Source organism: Zingiber officinale, chromosome 6B (genome assembly GCF_018446385.1).
Source record: "Zingiber officinale cultivar Zhangliang chromosome 6B, Zo_v1.1, whole genome shotgun sequence".
NCBI lineage: Eukaryota > Viridiplantae > Streptophyta > Magnoliopsida > Zingiberales > Zingiberaceae > Zingiber > Zingiber officinale.
In genome coordinates this window covers 125,896,433-125,913,241 of record NC_055996.1, presented here as the reverse complement: position 1 = coordinate 125,913,241, position 16,809 = coordinate 125,896,433, and the positions used below count along the sequence as shown (strand labels likewise).

At 34.7% G+C, this 16,809-nt stretch overlaps 1 protein-coding gene across 2 annotated transcripts; it reads left to right on the top strand.

The window, feature by feature from the left end:
• The first annotated feature begins 6,069 nt into the window (after positions 1-6,069).
• On the top strand, positions 6,070-13,397 carry LOC121989378 (mitochondrial-processing peptidase subunit alpha-like). 2 transcript variants are annotated; one of them, XM_042543390.1, is made up of 13 exons: positions 6,070-6,211; positions 8,791-9,030; positions 9,114-9,410; positions 9,477-9,644; positions 9,727-9,894; positions 9,966-10,046; positions 10,155-10,197; positions 10,412-10,509; positions 11,588-11,660; positions 11,733-11,803; positions 11,882-11,931; positions 12,774-12,886; positions 12,968-13,397. In XM_042543390.1, exons 1-13 carry the CDS (start codon positions 6,173-6,175, stop codon positions 13,018-13,020), a joined length of 1,494 nt encoding a protein of 497 aa, XP_042399324.1. In that variant the 5' UTR covers positions 6,070-6,172; the 3' UTR covers positions 13,021-13,397. The 2 variants fall into 2 exon arrangements, with proteins under 2 accessions (XP_042399324.1, XP_042399323.1); XM_042543389.1 differs by having other exon boundaries at positions 10,155-10,221.
• The last annotated feature ends 3,412 nt before the right edge of the window (positions 13,398-16,809 follow it).

Genomic DNA, 16,809 nt, shown 5'->3' with positions numbered 1-16,809 from the left:
AATCAATTCTAATTTAAAAACTAATAAAAGCTTAAACATTAACAATAATCTATTAAAGAAAGACAATTCAATTAACTTAATAAAATTAAAATGGAAAGAATTTATAAATATTAAATACACTCTTTTAAATAAGGATAATTTGACCAATTTAATTAATTCAAAATTAAAAACTTAAATTTAAATTACAAATTAAACATAAATCTTAACTAAAACTAATCTTAATTATAAAAAAATCTTAAAAGAAAAATCAATAATTTAGGGGAGGCACCAAACTAGTTGACACCTCCAAAAATAACATACCCGACAGGGTAATTAGAATTAGATTAAAAAGGGACAAAAAGTTTAACTTGACCTACAGTACTGGTGAAGTTTTGGATGATAGTAGGTTAGGAAAACTCAATTTATGCATGTCTAGAAAGATATGACTTCGACTTGGTGCATTTGGCTAAGTGGAACTAACTGAAGCTACCCCTTATGGATCCTAACCAGTTAGACAAAGGTTTTGTATTAGGTTCAGTGGATAAGACTATTTAGAAAATCTCGAAGGCATGGTTACTCTAATGATGTCTAGGTGACTCACCCTACCTCAGAAGTTTATCCAAAAAATGCATGTTTGTTGAGCCCAAAACTAAACCTGAATATAACACAAATTTAAACCAAACCCTGAAATTAAACTTGACTCATCTCACAAAAAATTATAAGATTCCCTGATTGTAAACTTAGATCGGGTGAGATGACTAAGGACCAAAATTAGATTAAATTAAATTTTAATTAAATTAAATGAATTTAAATTAAATTAAATGAATTTAAATTAAATTAAATGAATTTAAATTAAATTAAATTAAATTAAATAAAATTAAATAATTAATTTAAATTTAATTAAATTTTAATCAAATTAAATTAAATTAAATTATAATTAAATTAAATTAAATTCAATCAATTCAATTTAAATTAAATTAAATTAAAATAAATTTTAATCACTCTTTTAATAAAAAATATATATATTGATTAAATTAACTTAAAATTTTATTTTAAAAATGATTTAACTTAAAAATTTATTTTAAAATTTATTTTAACTTAAAAATTTATTTTAAAAAATTGTTTTAACTTAAAAATTTGAACCTGAGTTGAGGTTCCAGTTTGAGTAGGTTCAGTCAAGGAGCTTGGGCTAGTCACTTCCCTAAGGGTTGTTACCTCCTTTTAGAGTGACTTGACTTGGATATTTGACTTAGCTAATTTGCGCATTAAATAGTTAATTAAATTATACATTTTATCTACTTGAGAAGATCTTACAGCGATGTTTGACCCTTCGAAAATGGATACGAATCCGTGGCTTGTTTCAAACTCAACTTCATATTCGCTCTCGGCTTCAGGCTCGGAGTCGGTTTTGGCAACATACGCTTGTACCGGTAGAGTGAGGAAGCTTATTTGCTTGTGTTCTTCTTCGTCCGACTTTTCCAATGACTCGGACCATGTTGCTTTCAAGGACTTCCTTCTTTGTTGCTTCTGGTTCGGACATTCTAGCTTGTAGTGTCCCTTCTGGTTGTAGCCGTAACATGTAACTCCAGACTTGACCTTCGTATTCGATTGAGTCACCTTCTTCCTTTTGCACATTTTTCGTACCAGTTTTACAAGCTCGACGGTAATTTCATCGTCTGTCTTCTGAGTCTGATTCATCTTTGGACTCGGGTTCGGTTCTGCGTTGAGAGGGTTCCCTACCTATCATCCTCCCTCTCCACACCGCGAGCCATTCTTCTTCCGCCTCTGAGTTTCTTTGCTCAACCATCAGTCACATCTTTCATCCATCCCAAATAGATCCGACCATCTTCCACCGCAAGTCAACACCAATGAGTTAAGGGAATTTCCTTCTCAGTTGGTCAACATCCTCTCCATCAAATCCACAGTAGCCCTCCAACAGATCTGGATGAAATCGACTTGGGGTTCCCTATCGTTGAAAATCAGCTGAGATTTCATCACCTTCTACAACTCCAATCAACCCTTTTAGCATCCAAGGGCAACTTCTTCGTCGTCAAGATTGATCTATTTCTTTGATTGTTGATTGTTATTTGTTGAATGAGTACTTGATAATTGATTATGATTAAATTCAAGTTCCTATGTTCTAGATTTTGCTTAAGATAAATGTTGCTCATCAAGTCATTCAATATAATGTGATAATGCAATATGGTTAGATTAGCATAGACTTCATTAAATACTTTCCTTCCTTTAGTGAGGCCGACCAGGCAGTGTAGTCGAGTCACAGATCAGGTTGTGTGTCCAATCGGGCAGAGTAGTATAACAGTAGAAGGCAGGATAGCCCGAACGACAGAGTAGCCCGAGCAGGTAGAGTGACCAAGCGGATGAAGAAGACCAAGGACATATTTGCCCCACCTCCGGCTATGCTTCAAGATTTTCTCGGGTCGAAGCAGACCAAGGCCTGTGATGGTCACGATAAACTAAGAAGTACCCGACTACTATCACGAGATAGAGGAGGAGGAGGGGGAACGTAGGTGTCGCTGTAACGCCCGAAAATTCTCAAATTATTTTTAGAAATATTCTATGATTTTTCTGGAATTATTAGATATTTTTTCGGAATTTTCCGAGTAGCGGAAGTAGCAAAAATTATTAGAAAAGTAAAATGGCTTAAGCAGGAATCGAACCCGGGACCTCTCGGGTCCGCTAAACCTTTAGTTAGCCTTAGTAACCGGTGAACCCAGCAGGGCCGTGCTGAAAGGAAAGGGAATCAATTATATTTATAATTGGTTTGGCCGAATTAATTACTTAGTATAAATAGGAAATTTAAGTTGGGGTTTGGTTTATTTTTAAAAAACTTGGTTCGGCAACCCCTCTCCAAAACCTCACGCCGACGCCGACCCCTCTCCCCTCTCCTTCTCTCGGCGCCACAACAAGGGAAGACCTAGGGTTCTCTCCCTAGGGCCCCAAGGACATCTTCCGGCGACGATTTCAGCACAAGGACGTTCCCCTCCGCGAGTAGAGCACGTGGACGTGAGCGAATCGTCGAGAAGTCGTCTCCACCAGAATTTCTAGCGATTAGATTTGTAAGAAATCTAGCACACAAGGTAAGAAACCCCTCACCTGCAGTATAAGTAGCTCCGTTTGGTTTTATACGCACTAGTTTAGCTATATGCAGTTTTTATCGACGCATAGGGTGAATTTGACTCTCCTCGCAGATTTAGGGATTTAGTGAGTACTTCTAGATGGGCCGGACACGTATTCCCTCTTCAGTGGGGGTTCCTAGACGTTGTCGGGTGCCTAGAAGTGGTCTCCCTAATAGAGGGGAGAGTTGGGGCACACTAGGTGTTCGATAAAATAGCTAGTTAAGTTAAAATGCGAATTAGGTATTTTAATAGCTCAGTTAAATGCATTAGAAGCATTTAAATCAGTTTATTTTAGCTTATATGGGACTACGATCCAATGGGTGGGCTCCCACAGTCGCCTCTAGGTTTAGACAACCTAGCTCTAGGTTCAGATAACCTAGAAACAGCAAGTTAAACCAGTTAGCTATATTCAGTATTTTATTTTCAGTGGCACTGTACTGGATCAGATATCCATTGGGTTGGGTTCCCACAGTCGTCCCTAGGTTTAGATAACCTAGTTAACCCTACTAAATTCGGGACTTGCAAACCCGGGTCTAGTTAGGGATGCGCGCACAGTAAGTACAGTTGCCGGGCCCAAACAGCATGATTATGTATTTTCACTTATTATGAATTAGTTTTCAAAGCTCAAATTAGTTATGTTAGTTGAGTTGGAATTCAATATCAGTTTAGCTACAGTTTAGCTTATTATATGTTCAGTTCAGTTATCTTTATTGATTCATATGATTAGTTGCCATGCCATGATTTTATGCTTATATGCCATGTCATGTTTAGTTATTCAGTATACTTAGTATATCCTTTCAAACAGCATGATTTAAAATCATATTTGCATCGTATGCATGTTTTAGTGAGGTAGATGGTTTCTTACTAAGCTTTTTAGCTTACAGATACTATTTTCCTTATACTGCAGATACAGGTAAAAGGAAAATGGACTAGCAGTGGAGGCTGGAGGTCAATGCAGATCAAGATGTGTGTGGAAGGAACTGGAATAAAGATCCTAGGGATCTAGTTTTATTTTATTATGCATTAGAACGTGTTCAGTATGCATTAGTACTTATAGCAAGCGTTATCTTACGTTTCTGTTAGTTAGCAAGAGAACACCTTAAAACCTTGTTAGTTTTGGTTTCTATATGCTTACATGCCATGAATTAGTATTCTATGCCTTAATCATGTTTAGTATGTTAGCCCTTACTTAGTAGAATGTTTCTCTTAGCTTTTATAGTGTTATGTAATGACTTTGGCACTCATCAGTGCTGTTATCAGGGGTCTGATACGAAATCAGAAACCCCTGATCGGTCAGCGGACCGATCAGGGAGTCTCTGATCGGTCGATAGACCGATCAGTGATCTGGGATCGATCAGGAGCTGGGTCGCGAAAAATGGCTCACTGATCGGTCAGCCGACCGATCAGTAAGCCACTGATCGGTCTCATTGACCGATCAGGGACCAGCTGGATCGGTCGGCAGACCGATCCAGCAGCGTACAGAATTGCAGTGTAGTTTGTGGATCGGTCGGTTGAACGATCCGGAGTTTCCTACCGTGCCAGCATTAGTGGATCGGTCTGTGGATCGATCCAAAGTTTATTATCAGTTATAAACACCTCCCCTAACATGTGTACAACTCCTAGGTACACCCAAAACACTAAGTACACTTTACAGCAATTTAGTTCAGTAAAACTTTAAATTAGCCAGTTTTCATTCCGCATTAATAGTCTAACACAACATAACTGTAGCGATTGGCCTCGCAGCCTAGTACGTAGGAGGCGGGTCGTTACAGTCGCATGACGTGCTCTCATTACAAGCCAACTTAGTTCAATACAACCCGAATCCTGGATTTGCACCCCCTCCTCACGTGAGACAGAACTTCTCCCTATGCATTTGTTTACGTTATCAATACAGATGAATCAATATAAACCAACTAATATATCTTACTTCTAATGTGGGACTAGAGTTTTATTCATAATAAAGCTTCTTTCCTCTTTTACCTCTTTTCCATTCATTTTATCTAAAAAAACATATTTCTAACCGTTGATAATAAAGTTATTCTATAAAAGTTTCAAAATATGAAGATTTAAAAATAACAATTATAAGATAAATTTTTTATGGTGCTTTATGATTATAAGATTTTATTTTTTTTAACTTTATTAATTATATTATATGGTGCCTATACTAAATCAAGATTTTAGCTCCGTCCCTATATACGCCCATGATATTCAAATAACTTATGATACTGGATCATCCATCATAATTCGTGCTTCTTAGATTTATCCTAAAAAAAGTTTATAGAGTCGAACCGATATTAATTGATTTGAAGAGTTGGATACTTAATTAATAATTTTTTTTAGATTTAGGTTTTCAATGACACACTAATCAATCTTAAAAATAAATAAATTTTCTTTTAATTTAGATCAAAGTACAATTTGCTTATGCACATTCATAAATTTACTTCTAATTTCTATTATTGCTATGAATTTCTATTCCATCTGAAAATTTAAAAAATCTTACTTCTCAATTCTCACTTTTCCATATTTTTATTATACATAAACTAAGAAAAGATTTTATATATTCTCTCATCTGAAAAATTTATTAATAAAAAAATCTCTAAGAAAAAATAAGAGGAAGAGCTTCAATCCTCTTGATATGGACCAAGTCTAGAGACTCTAGACATGGCCCGTGGGCTACATAGGCGTCATGCGGCCAGTCTAAGATATTTAAAAATTAAAAGATAAATTAAAATTTTTAAATAATTTAAAATATATCTAAAAATTTAATAAAATATAATCTCGTTTAGATATTTCTATATTTTTTTTATTTTTAAACATTTTAAAAATTAAGCGGGTCCAGATCAACTTGGAGGTCGGAAGATCCGACCCGATCCGATTCAACCCGACCCGAATCGGCAGCTGTCTCACAACTCGTTGTTTTTAAATACTACAGTCCGACCAAACACACGAGCCATCGCCCATCATCCGCCTCAATAGGATCGTATCCTGCCCTCCGCTTCGCCTGAGAAATTTCAATACCGTCGCCGCTCCGATCTAGGGTTTGGTTGTTGCCCGCCATGTACCGAGCTGTCGGATCTCGTCTCAAGTCTCTCAAGGTTTAGTTGATCCTCTGGATCGCTCCACCTCTTTCCCCTCATAGAATTTGGATTTCTTCTATTGCCTTTCAGTTGTTTTTTTTAATGAAAACTCAGTGCTCCTACTCTCTTAGTTAAGATGATTACGGGTGTATTTTATTAAACAATCTTTTCAAAAATTTTGTTCTTCCAAGTGTTAATTGGTTCAACGGACTTGGGGATGGCTGATGTGATGCAACTAAGGGCATCTGCAGTGGGAGGTTTATAGCATGCAATGTATGCTATAAATCTCTCAATATAAACTCCTCCCCCATTACATAGGTGGGGTTTATAATTTTTTTTATAAACCTGTATCAAAATCTTGGGACTAGGTTTATAAAAAAAATAGTGGAGAGAGGATAGAGAGAGAATTTTAAAAGAAGTGGAGTTTCTAAAAGAGAGAGGTTTTATGATAATAGAGAGTGATTTTTAAATGAAGTAAGGTTTTTAACTTTTGATGTGATAATGTGGTAAAGCATAAACCTCTTTAAGAGGTTTACGACTACGGATGCCCTAACTCCGGAATTTAGTTACAGCTGTTGCACTTATATTCCAAGAAGTAACCCTTCTCCTAATCTTAACAGGAAAAACTGTTAATTTCTGGAGGTTTATCGAAGATATGTAGGCGATGTCTGATAATACATTTATCCTTAGTCTTTCCTTTCAATGTCTCCAAGTAGGAACAAACATCGAGAAATTTGATTTTGTTTATGTTACCAACAAATTGTCATAGGTATGGAGTAAGAAATATTTCATAAAAAAATGAGTCTAAAGTTGTAATATTAGAGATCATTTATACACATTAAGGTATACAACGTTCTGCACTTGACATGGATTGTTTAAGAAAGGAAACTCTTATGTTGGAAGCTGCAAATTTTATTGAATGATCTAGTTGTTTTTTAGATTTATATTTCATGGCTTTGCAATATCAGGCAAAGATTATCCTAAAATGATAATTGGTCAAGGTTGTAGTAGTGGACACAATTATGCCTGCAGTTTATCATTCAGTACTTTGGAAGAATCAGGAAGCAAAGAATCAAGGTTATATTTATATAATCCTGGGTTCTAATCAGCAGATTAACTGATCAACATAGACAAATAGGGGGCATGAACGGGAAAAAAGAGGCTTCTATTGGAGATATATGAATCACTCTGTAGAAATCTTGTGATATCTTACCTTAGTTTACAGTTTGAGCACATTGAAAGTTTTGATGAACTTTCTCCTTGCTTGCTAGTTTCTTTAAATAAATAAAGGAAACAATCTTTGCAACATAATATTTAACTAAGTTTTAGAAGCTCTTTGTGACCACAATGCTCCCCGAAGTCAATTAGTGACCTAGTTTACTCACAATTTGTTACCTGATAGTTGGGCCACCACCTCAATTTAAGAAAGATTATGATGCAATTGATTTGCTATCCATTCAATCACAACTAAATATTGCAATCAACTTTGGATTACTATCATGAAAAAGAGGATTTAGGATTGAGAAATTTATGCTGTAAGATATCTTGAAACATGATTTCACAAATTTATTTGAACTTTTTAAGTTTGATTCCTAGAATCAATTCATACCTTGCCAACTTTTCAATGCGGGATCCCAAAGAAAGGTTCATTGTATGCAGTCTTACCTTGCATTGCAAGATGTTTCCACGACTCGATAACTAACCTAAAATTGGGGGAGGTGGTTTTGGGGTTGATGATGATGATAATGATGTTGTTAGTGAATCTTGACTTCATGATTTATATTGTCTTTTAAATAACACAAGTCTTTTCTCATTTGTTTATTGAATTTAATTGTTTCCTGAAATAATAAGTGATGCAAAAACTTAATACTATATATACATAGTAACTATGACTACACGTTCATCTTGTTTGTAAACATTCTTTTCTTATATATTAAAGATCCATTTGAACTTTTAGACTATGTCTTATATTCTTTGACTTACTTTAATTGCAAGGTGGTTTTTCCCATTTTTAAAATCACATTTGATTGATTGATGTATGAATACATACAATAGTTTTTGTACTATTTCAAAACCCTTTTTTTTTTGTTTTTTTTTGTCAAACCTAGATCCCCCCGCTTCAAAGTGAACCTTGATATGGAAACATTCTTTTCTTGTAATAAATATTTAAAGTAACTTTTCCATTTGATCTTCCAAAGCATGACTTTCATTCTTGAACTTCCTGGGCCTGGGGCTGTAACAGCAGGATAGTTTTTTTTTTTTTTTTTTGACTTGGATATCTGATGGATACAATATTTGTTTTCCTTATATTATTTCAAGACCTGTTTTTTTGTCAAAACTAAACTCCCCCTTTCAAAGTAAACCTTGATCTGTATAATTTCATTTCATCAGTTGGTTTTGTGTTAGTTTCAAAATTAAAGAACTATCTACTGCATTTCTTTTTTATCTGAGTTGGATGACCTTCATTTATTTGTTAAAACTATTTGTTGATAATAACACTGTCAACTAAAGAGGAAAACAGTTATTTATGGGTGCCTTTTAACATGAAAGTGCTATATGTCTGATGACACTATTTTAAGTAGTTATTCTCTGTGCAGCACCAATCAGATGGTGCCAGGATTTTTGGCACTGCTAAATATGCAACCACGAGTGTTGCAGAAAGGCCCTCTGGAGGTACCTTTAGCTGGTTAACTGGGGGCAATTCTAGTCAGGTTCCTCTTGATTTTCCACTTCCAGGTCTTACACTTCCTCCACCTCTACCGGATTTTGTTGAGCTGGGCAAGACAAAGATCACAACCCTTCCTAATGGTGCCAAAATTGCCTCTGAAACAACACCTGTATGTTTTAAATTAGTTATTCCTGTAATTTCTACTTGATGTTCTTTGTTTTAAGTATCTCGTAATTGGATATGTTTGTTCAGAGCCCAGTTGCATCCATAGGACTGTATGTTGACTGTGGTTCAATATATGAGACCCCATTGTCATTTGGTGCTACTCATCTTTTAGAAAGAATGTCATTCAAAACCACAAGAAATAGGAGTCAGTTGCGAATGGTACGTGAAATAGAAGCCATAGGCGGAAGTGCTAAAGCATCAGCTTCTCGTGAACAGATGGGTTACACTTACGATGCTCTGAAATTGTACACGCCTCAAATGGTTGAGGTGCTTATAGATAGTGTCAGGAATGCTGTTTTCCTTGATTGGGAAGTTGACGAAGAGGTATGCTCAAGCATTCTTACTTTACTGTTAGAAGTTCACTAGTAAATTTTCATTTCACTATTACAGCTTAAGAAATTGAAGACAGAGCTAGGAGAGCTCTCTAGCAATCCTCAGGGTTTGCTTTTAGAGGCTGTTCATTCAGCAGGATATTCTGGTGCCTTGGCAAATCCTTTAATTGCTCCAGAGTCTGCAATAAGCCATTTAAATGGAACCATATTGGAGGGCTTTGTTTCTGTAAGATAGGTTTCCTTTTGTCACTCCATTTACTTTCTCAAATTGTAGATTGTTGACTTGACTGTCAGTATAATAATTACAGGAGAACTATACTGCTCCTAGGATAGTACTTGCAGCCTCAGGTGTGGAACACGAGGAATTGGTATCACTGGCTGAACCACTTTTATCTGATCTTCCAAAAGTGCCACGTCCACAAGAGCCAAAATCTGTCTATGTTGGAGGAGAGTATAGATGTCAATCTGATTTGCCGGTTAGTGGATAATTGAGCCCTATCTTTGGATTTCATCTTACATGTCAATGATCTTTTCTCACTGGAAACAGAGCACTCATATTGCACTTGCATTTGAAATTCCTGGAGGTTGGCATCAAGAGAAGGAAGCAATGGCAGCAACCGTTCTTCAGGTTGAAGTGTCAAATTAAACTCACAGTGTGTCTTGAAAGGATATGCTACTCACAGGATTTTTTTTTTTTGCTCACCGCGTGATTCATAATGAATAATGAATGTTGCAGGTGCTTATGGGAGGTGGTGGATCATTCTCTGCTGGTGGACCTGGTAAAGGCATGCATTCTCGGTTATGTACGTGACCAACATTTTGATTGCCTGTAATACTTATCAGGATGTTTTTTTTTTCTATGATCAAGATTAATGATTTTGAAGCCGGATTTTGTTGATAGCATTAGCAATTGAATACTTTCAAGGCTCATTCACATGTTTTATTTGTTAGAGTTTAGATCTGAAAATTCATGTGCTTATACTTAATATGCAGATCTCAATGCCTTAAGTCAGTTCCAACAGTTGGATTCATTTTCAGCTTTCAACAGCATCTACAATCATACTGGCATCTTTGGAATCTACGCTAGCAGTGTATGCTCATCCTCCTTGATGTAGATCTAAGTGTTCCATCTTTTTGTTAAGTTTGGTAAACAAGTACCATGTGAATGCTGATAAATTTTCTGTTTTGTAGATATAGTTCTTCATATCACATTGCATATCTGGTCTTTTCCAATATCTGTAATTCAGGTTGAATGAAAAGGTTAAAATGGTTTAGTAGTTAAGCTGTGTACGGAAAAGGTTAAGCTGTGTACTAAAAGGTTTAAATGGTTTAGTGGTGAATGGAAAATTAAGAGGTATTGGTTTTGGATCTCAGAATTGCTGAGTTGGTATAGTGGTACTAAGAGAGTTTGTTGTTATATACTTCAACATGTATGCTGCACACGATAAAATGAAGTTAACAACAGTGTAATTATTGTTCTTCATAATACTTCGCAAATTATCACCATGTTTATTCCCAATTGTCAGTCCAACATTTGTAATTTCAATCATGTATCGTGATGCAAAACTTGAGATGTGGTATATTGTGGACCAGCTGGTTATGGCAATGCTCCTACTATTTGCCATAATGTCAGTCATGTGATGGGGGAGATGGGGACAACTATTTTCAAAGATTCTGGATCAAGCTGTTTGCAAATCTATCTATAATGTGTTTATACTCTGTAGTTGGTTAGTGGGTGGTTTCGTATTAATGCACCACAGTGTTTATAGAAAATTTACTTTTTGCTGCACTGCATGTTTTAAAATATCGACAAAATAAAATTTGCAAATGCTTCTGTTTTGGAGGTGACCAGCTGCTTGAAATGGTTATCTGCCTACTTGTTTAGGATATCATCACACTGATTCCTTTTTACATAAAATGTAGAATTTGGACATCACACTAACTTTGGCCTTGCAGTTCTTTTTATCTTTAGTTGGTGATGGAAGGTTAACCTTTTTCTCATGATATATCTGCGATTAATTTTCAAATTAATTTATCTCAACGTGGTATTCATTGTGAGAAATTTCTGCTTCAGAATGTAAACTTAAAATGAAGTCCTACCCTTCCATTTTGTGTCATTGTGTTGAACATATGCACTCACCAACTACCTGCATTACTTCTCTTGGTCAGGGGCCAGAGTTCAGTACTAAAGCTGTTGATTTGGCAGCCCGAGAGCTGCTTGCAGTTGCAACTCCTGGTCAAGGTTGAATATTAATTTTAACTCACTGAGTGATTGCTAGTGTATGTGAATGAAATGTTTTTTTTTCTTTGACAGTTGACCAGGTGCAGCTTAATCGTGCTAAGGAGTCTACCAAGTCAGCCGTCCTCATGAACCTGGAATCTCGCGTACTAATCCTTCATATTCCCTATTGCTTATTTGGCATCATTCATTACATTGGTAATGCTTAGTTACACATTTGGCAGGCGGTGGCATCAGAAGATATTGGAAGACAGATTCTCACATATGGCGAAAGGTAAATTCTTATGTTAGTTTTCTAAAAGCTGAAATCAAATGCAAGAGTAGATGGATGAAACGCATAAATGACGGGAAACAATTGAAAATGGCTTGCGAACAACTAGCTATGCCTGCCAAAATGCTTTCCTGAATGCGTAATAAAATTGCAAATCTTTCATCTTTAAGTTGTTTATCAAAATTTAGCGGTAGCACTTTACATGTACTCTAATTGAAGTGATCTGTTAATTGCAAAATGTTTGTGCACTGTGTCCAAGAAAGTTACAAATTGAAGCAAGTCCATATCATTCAGTAAATATTAAATAAGAACTATTGGGGTTCCCTTGCAGTCATTCAGCTATTTGCAGGTTTTATTCTTTAGTTGTCTATAATCCAGACTATCCAGCTCAAGAAACAATTCCAAGAGATAATGTTCCTTCCATATTTCCTTACCTCTGTTAGGTGTTCATGGGCTGTGCTTGAAATTAAAACAAAGACACAGGTAGCCAACTTGGTTCCTAGTTGAGCATCTAAATCTATTCTTGATTTATCCACTAATTTTTCACTTTATCAGATATCAAACTCGTTTCATCTTTGAACTATGGTTGTCTTGCCAATGTTCTGATATGCAAGATGCTGTCTGAGTTCAAATAAGAAATTACAGCCAGGACCTAAGTTCTGGAAATACATTGGAAATATTTCGGTTTAATGATGGGTAGCAAAGCATGGCTCTAATGTTGTTTTGTTTCTCAACTCTTTGAGCAACTTTAGATGATGATATCAGAAATTACTTCATATGTTTCTCATTTATTGATTTTGTTCCACTTAGTGCCAACAATAAGTTTGGTTTTGGTGATGCTGCAGGAAACCTGTTGAGCATTTCTTAAAAGCGGTGGACGAACTCACACTAGAAGACATTAGTTCCCTTGCTGAAAAGATCATCTCATCGCCACTTACAATGGCCTCATGGGGAGATGGTAAATCTCATGTTACATTATGAATGCTACATCGGTTCAAATGATTTATTTAATGGTAATATTTCATAATTCTCTTTGCAGTCAACCATGTTCCCGGCTATAAGTTTGTTAGAGCGAAGTTCCACGCAAACTGACTTTTGTGCTCACTCAGACAATCTTTTGTCAACCAATTGGATCATTATTTGGAGTTGCTGTTGCTCCTTGGTCTGGGCCCAGAGGTGTAGAAAATAACAAAGGGAATATCAGCGAGAAAATTAGTTTATGTAAATTGATCAATTATTGGCCAAATGCTACATTTTTATCCCTATGCATTTTATTGTGGATAAATTATAAAATTTTATGGTCATCTTTCAATCCATCAGCCTTTTACTTTAATGGCTTGCTATCTAATGCACCATTTGAAAAGGTTGAGTAAAGAAGGCCTATGAGAGACATGATTACGTTCAAGCAGATGTATCCATCTCATTAATTTTTCAAAGGGGATAATAGTAAAATTATTGTTTCGAATTCACTCTGAAGATTCCACAGGGAGGCAGAGGACCATATGGAGCCATAAATTCTTCCCTTTTTTTGCATATATTTTGATGGAAGAAAAATCTATCAATTTTTTTTTTCTGAAGGTGAATTATTTGGAGCTCTTCTTTATTCACAACCCCACAAAGTAAACTCCCTCAAGTACTCACGACCAAAGAATAATTAAGCTCAACTATTCTATTCTCAAAAAGTATCAGTGGATCATGAAATAAGACCAATCATTTTCCTATTCAAACTCTTAGAACTTGAAACTTGTAAACTCCTCCAAGTATTCTATTCTCAAGAAAACTTTTGGCTGCAAGCTCAAGGCTGCCGGGCAACCACACGACAAGAACAAGCATTGTAATATTGTATACTATATCTCAGTATTAATTAAACCACAAACCTTGTTCTCTTAACTCTTTAGTAGCTGAGTGACCAGATGATGCTGTGGATAAGCTTGTCGGAGAGCAGGAATAATGGGAGGCAAAAGTTAATGCTGCAACTTTATCCGTCACAATGAATGAATACAGATTTCAGATTTCAGATATCTGTATAAAAAGTTCAATTCGATCCTATAAAAGCTTTTTTACTGATCGAATTCTAACATCCGTGGTTGTATACGTATACCGTAACTTGGATTAAATTGTGAATATCTGGATTATAATTTGATGTCTTTTTATTGTACAGTAGCCCCTGAGACGATTTCAATATCTGTATCCATCTCATTGTTAGTGGAGTGGAATATTTGGGGAGTTAAATTCCACGTTGGTGTAGATAACGTCGACAGGGTGGAAAGTGATGACAACAAAGATGAGCAAGTTGGATACCTTTTTCCTTGCCCTACGGGCTAGTGACATAAATTACGTGATCTTTGAATTGTTTTTCAGGCATTAAATGAAGACTGGATTGGTGTTTATTTATTTCGGATCAAAACCGAGACCTTTTTTTTTTCTCGCGCGCATTAATTCTTTGCCAGTGGATGTCGCTATTGTAAAAGAAAAGTTTATTAATTAAGTCTTATCTCATTAAATGACATTCATTATATAAATCATGTGATTTTTTAATCTTTCTCTTTTTTTTTTCATTTGACAGGTATATTTATGGTAATTTTATATCCTCTAATTTAAATATTTATTAATCATTTAAATATAAATACATATTATTTTATTTTTTAAAAAAAACATCTTTCAATAAATGAAATCCTGACTTTTTCTCCTAAATATGTTCATCCTTATATATCTTTACATATCTATTTTAATATCCTTATTTTTATAACTCTTATCTTATATTGATATGTTTAATCATAGCTTAATATTAAGTTCCATATAACATGACAAGTATAATCATCATTTGGTATGATTTTCTTTTAAATTTTAAAAATACTTTATGATTACAAAGAACATTTGATATTCTTCCTGATTTTAACTATCCTACTTATATTCTATATATAAAATATCTTTCACAATCCCTCCATATTTTTTTAAAAAAACTAATTTCAAATACCTAAAGCTCTTGATTATTAACAATTTATCATTTCTTATCTTTATCTTAATAGTTGTCTTCTAATATTGTTAAATTTAAATTTTATATATTCTATATTTATTCTACTAAATTTAAAATATTTTACTTCTAGTGTTTCCTACTAAGATTAAGTTTCACATGTACTCTTTTACATTCTTATTTATCAAAATAATATCATCTATAAATTATATACATCACGGTATCTTTTATTATTTCATTCTTAATTAGTATAAAAATATAGGAATGTATACTAAAAAAACACTCATATTAACAACGGGTATTTCCGTCACTATTCGGTGGATATTTGGGTTTAGTGATAGAATTACGACGGGAATATGGTAGTCAGAATAGATTGGGTCATAGATGATTTTATCGATCGAATTTACTTTCTATCGTTAGATATCTACAAAATTAGTGTTCTATCTGTAATTACCGATGGAAGTTATGATTACGTCGATAATTAGTGAACGGAAACATATTCCAATAACGTTAATTATCGACAGAATTCTAAATTCCGTCGGTAATTTACCGATGGAATAGTGAATTCCATCAGTAACTATCATAACGAATCTATTTACAATAATTACGGACAGAAATATAAATTTCATCGATAATTACTGACGGAACCTTTAATTCCATCGATAAATTGTAATTTTTTTAACATATTATGCTTTAAATTTATAATTATCCTGTTTACATTTTTATATAAATACAAATCATTACAAGCCATGTTTACATTCCATTACATTATAACAAGCATTCCCAATCTATACACAAACAACTAATTTATTAAATTATATATTCATAAACTCATTACAAATCCATGTACAAACAATCAAATCTACTATTCAAATCCATACAAACTAACACAATAACTATCCAATAATAATACACAAATTTAAAGGCATACAGACTGTGTCCATAATCTACTACAAAAACATTCAAATAGTCCTCTTGGGGCGGTACGATGGTTAAGACATAGGGTATTGCCACATGAAATCTTGGGGTCAAAACTCGACATGTCCGAGTATGGCTTCCCCCATGCCTTGGCCACCTGTACTAATGGCTAGTAGTCACCCATGATCTACCTCCTCCGTATTGGCCTAGGGACGGATTAACAGGGGCACTAGAGCGAGTGAATCGCCTTTTGCGACATACAAACACATCCAAATAGAATCATATAAGATAGTACTATCAAATCATGTAGAAAGTAAACTATGATAGATTATTATCAAAATCATGCAAAGCAAATTGATTCAAAAATTAATAATGACAAAGTAATATATAGACCGATGAATTATCCTAAGGAAATGTAATACAATTAGAGATAAACATATTATAACATCAAAATTGAATAAATATATTTTGCATATTTTATAAGTGATAAAACAACTAAGTTGTAGTTGAACATATCTTATAAAGATGTTACTCAATAAGATCTTGTGGGTCTTAAGTCTTCTGTGACTCAAAATAATGTTGTGATTGGATAAATTGAGCAATTGCTCGCATCTTGGCCAAGACAACATCATCTCTCGCTTCCCGATCGGCCATCCTCTGCTCCACTATTGCCACTTAATCCTTCAGTTCTTGATTTTCTTGTCTTAGTGATTACAACTCGATAGAAGAAAAGCTAGGATGGCCCCTAAGCATCCTCAATCAATCAAATGTCTCTTTGACTTAAGAGTCAAGGTCATAGATTGTGGAGTTCTTTGTTCTTTCACCGACAATATCATAATAAATGTCATTTATCACCTCGATGGATAGAGCATGTGTGTAACGCCCGAAAATTCTTGAAATACTTTTATAAATATCCTAGTATTTTTCTGGAATGTTAGGATATTTTTACAGAATTTTTAGAATAGCAGAAGTAGCAAAAATAAATAGAA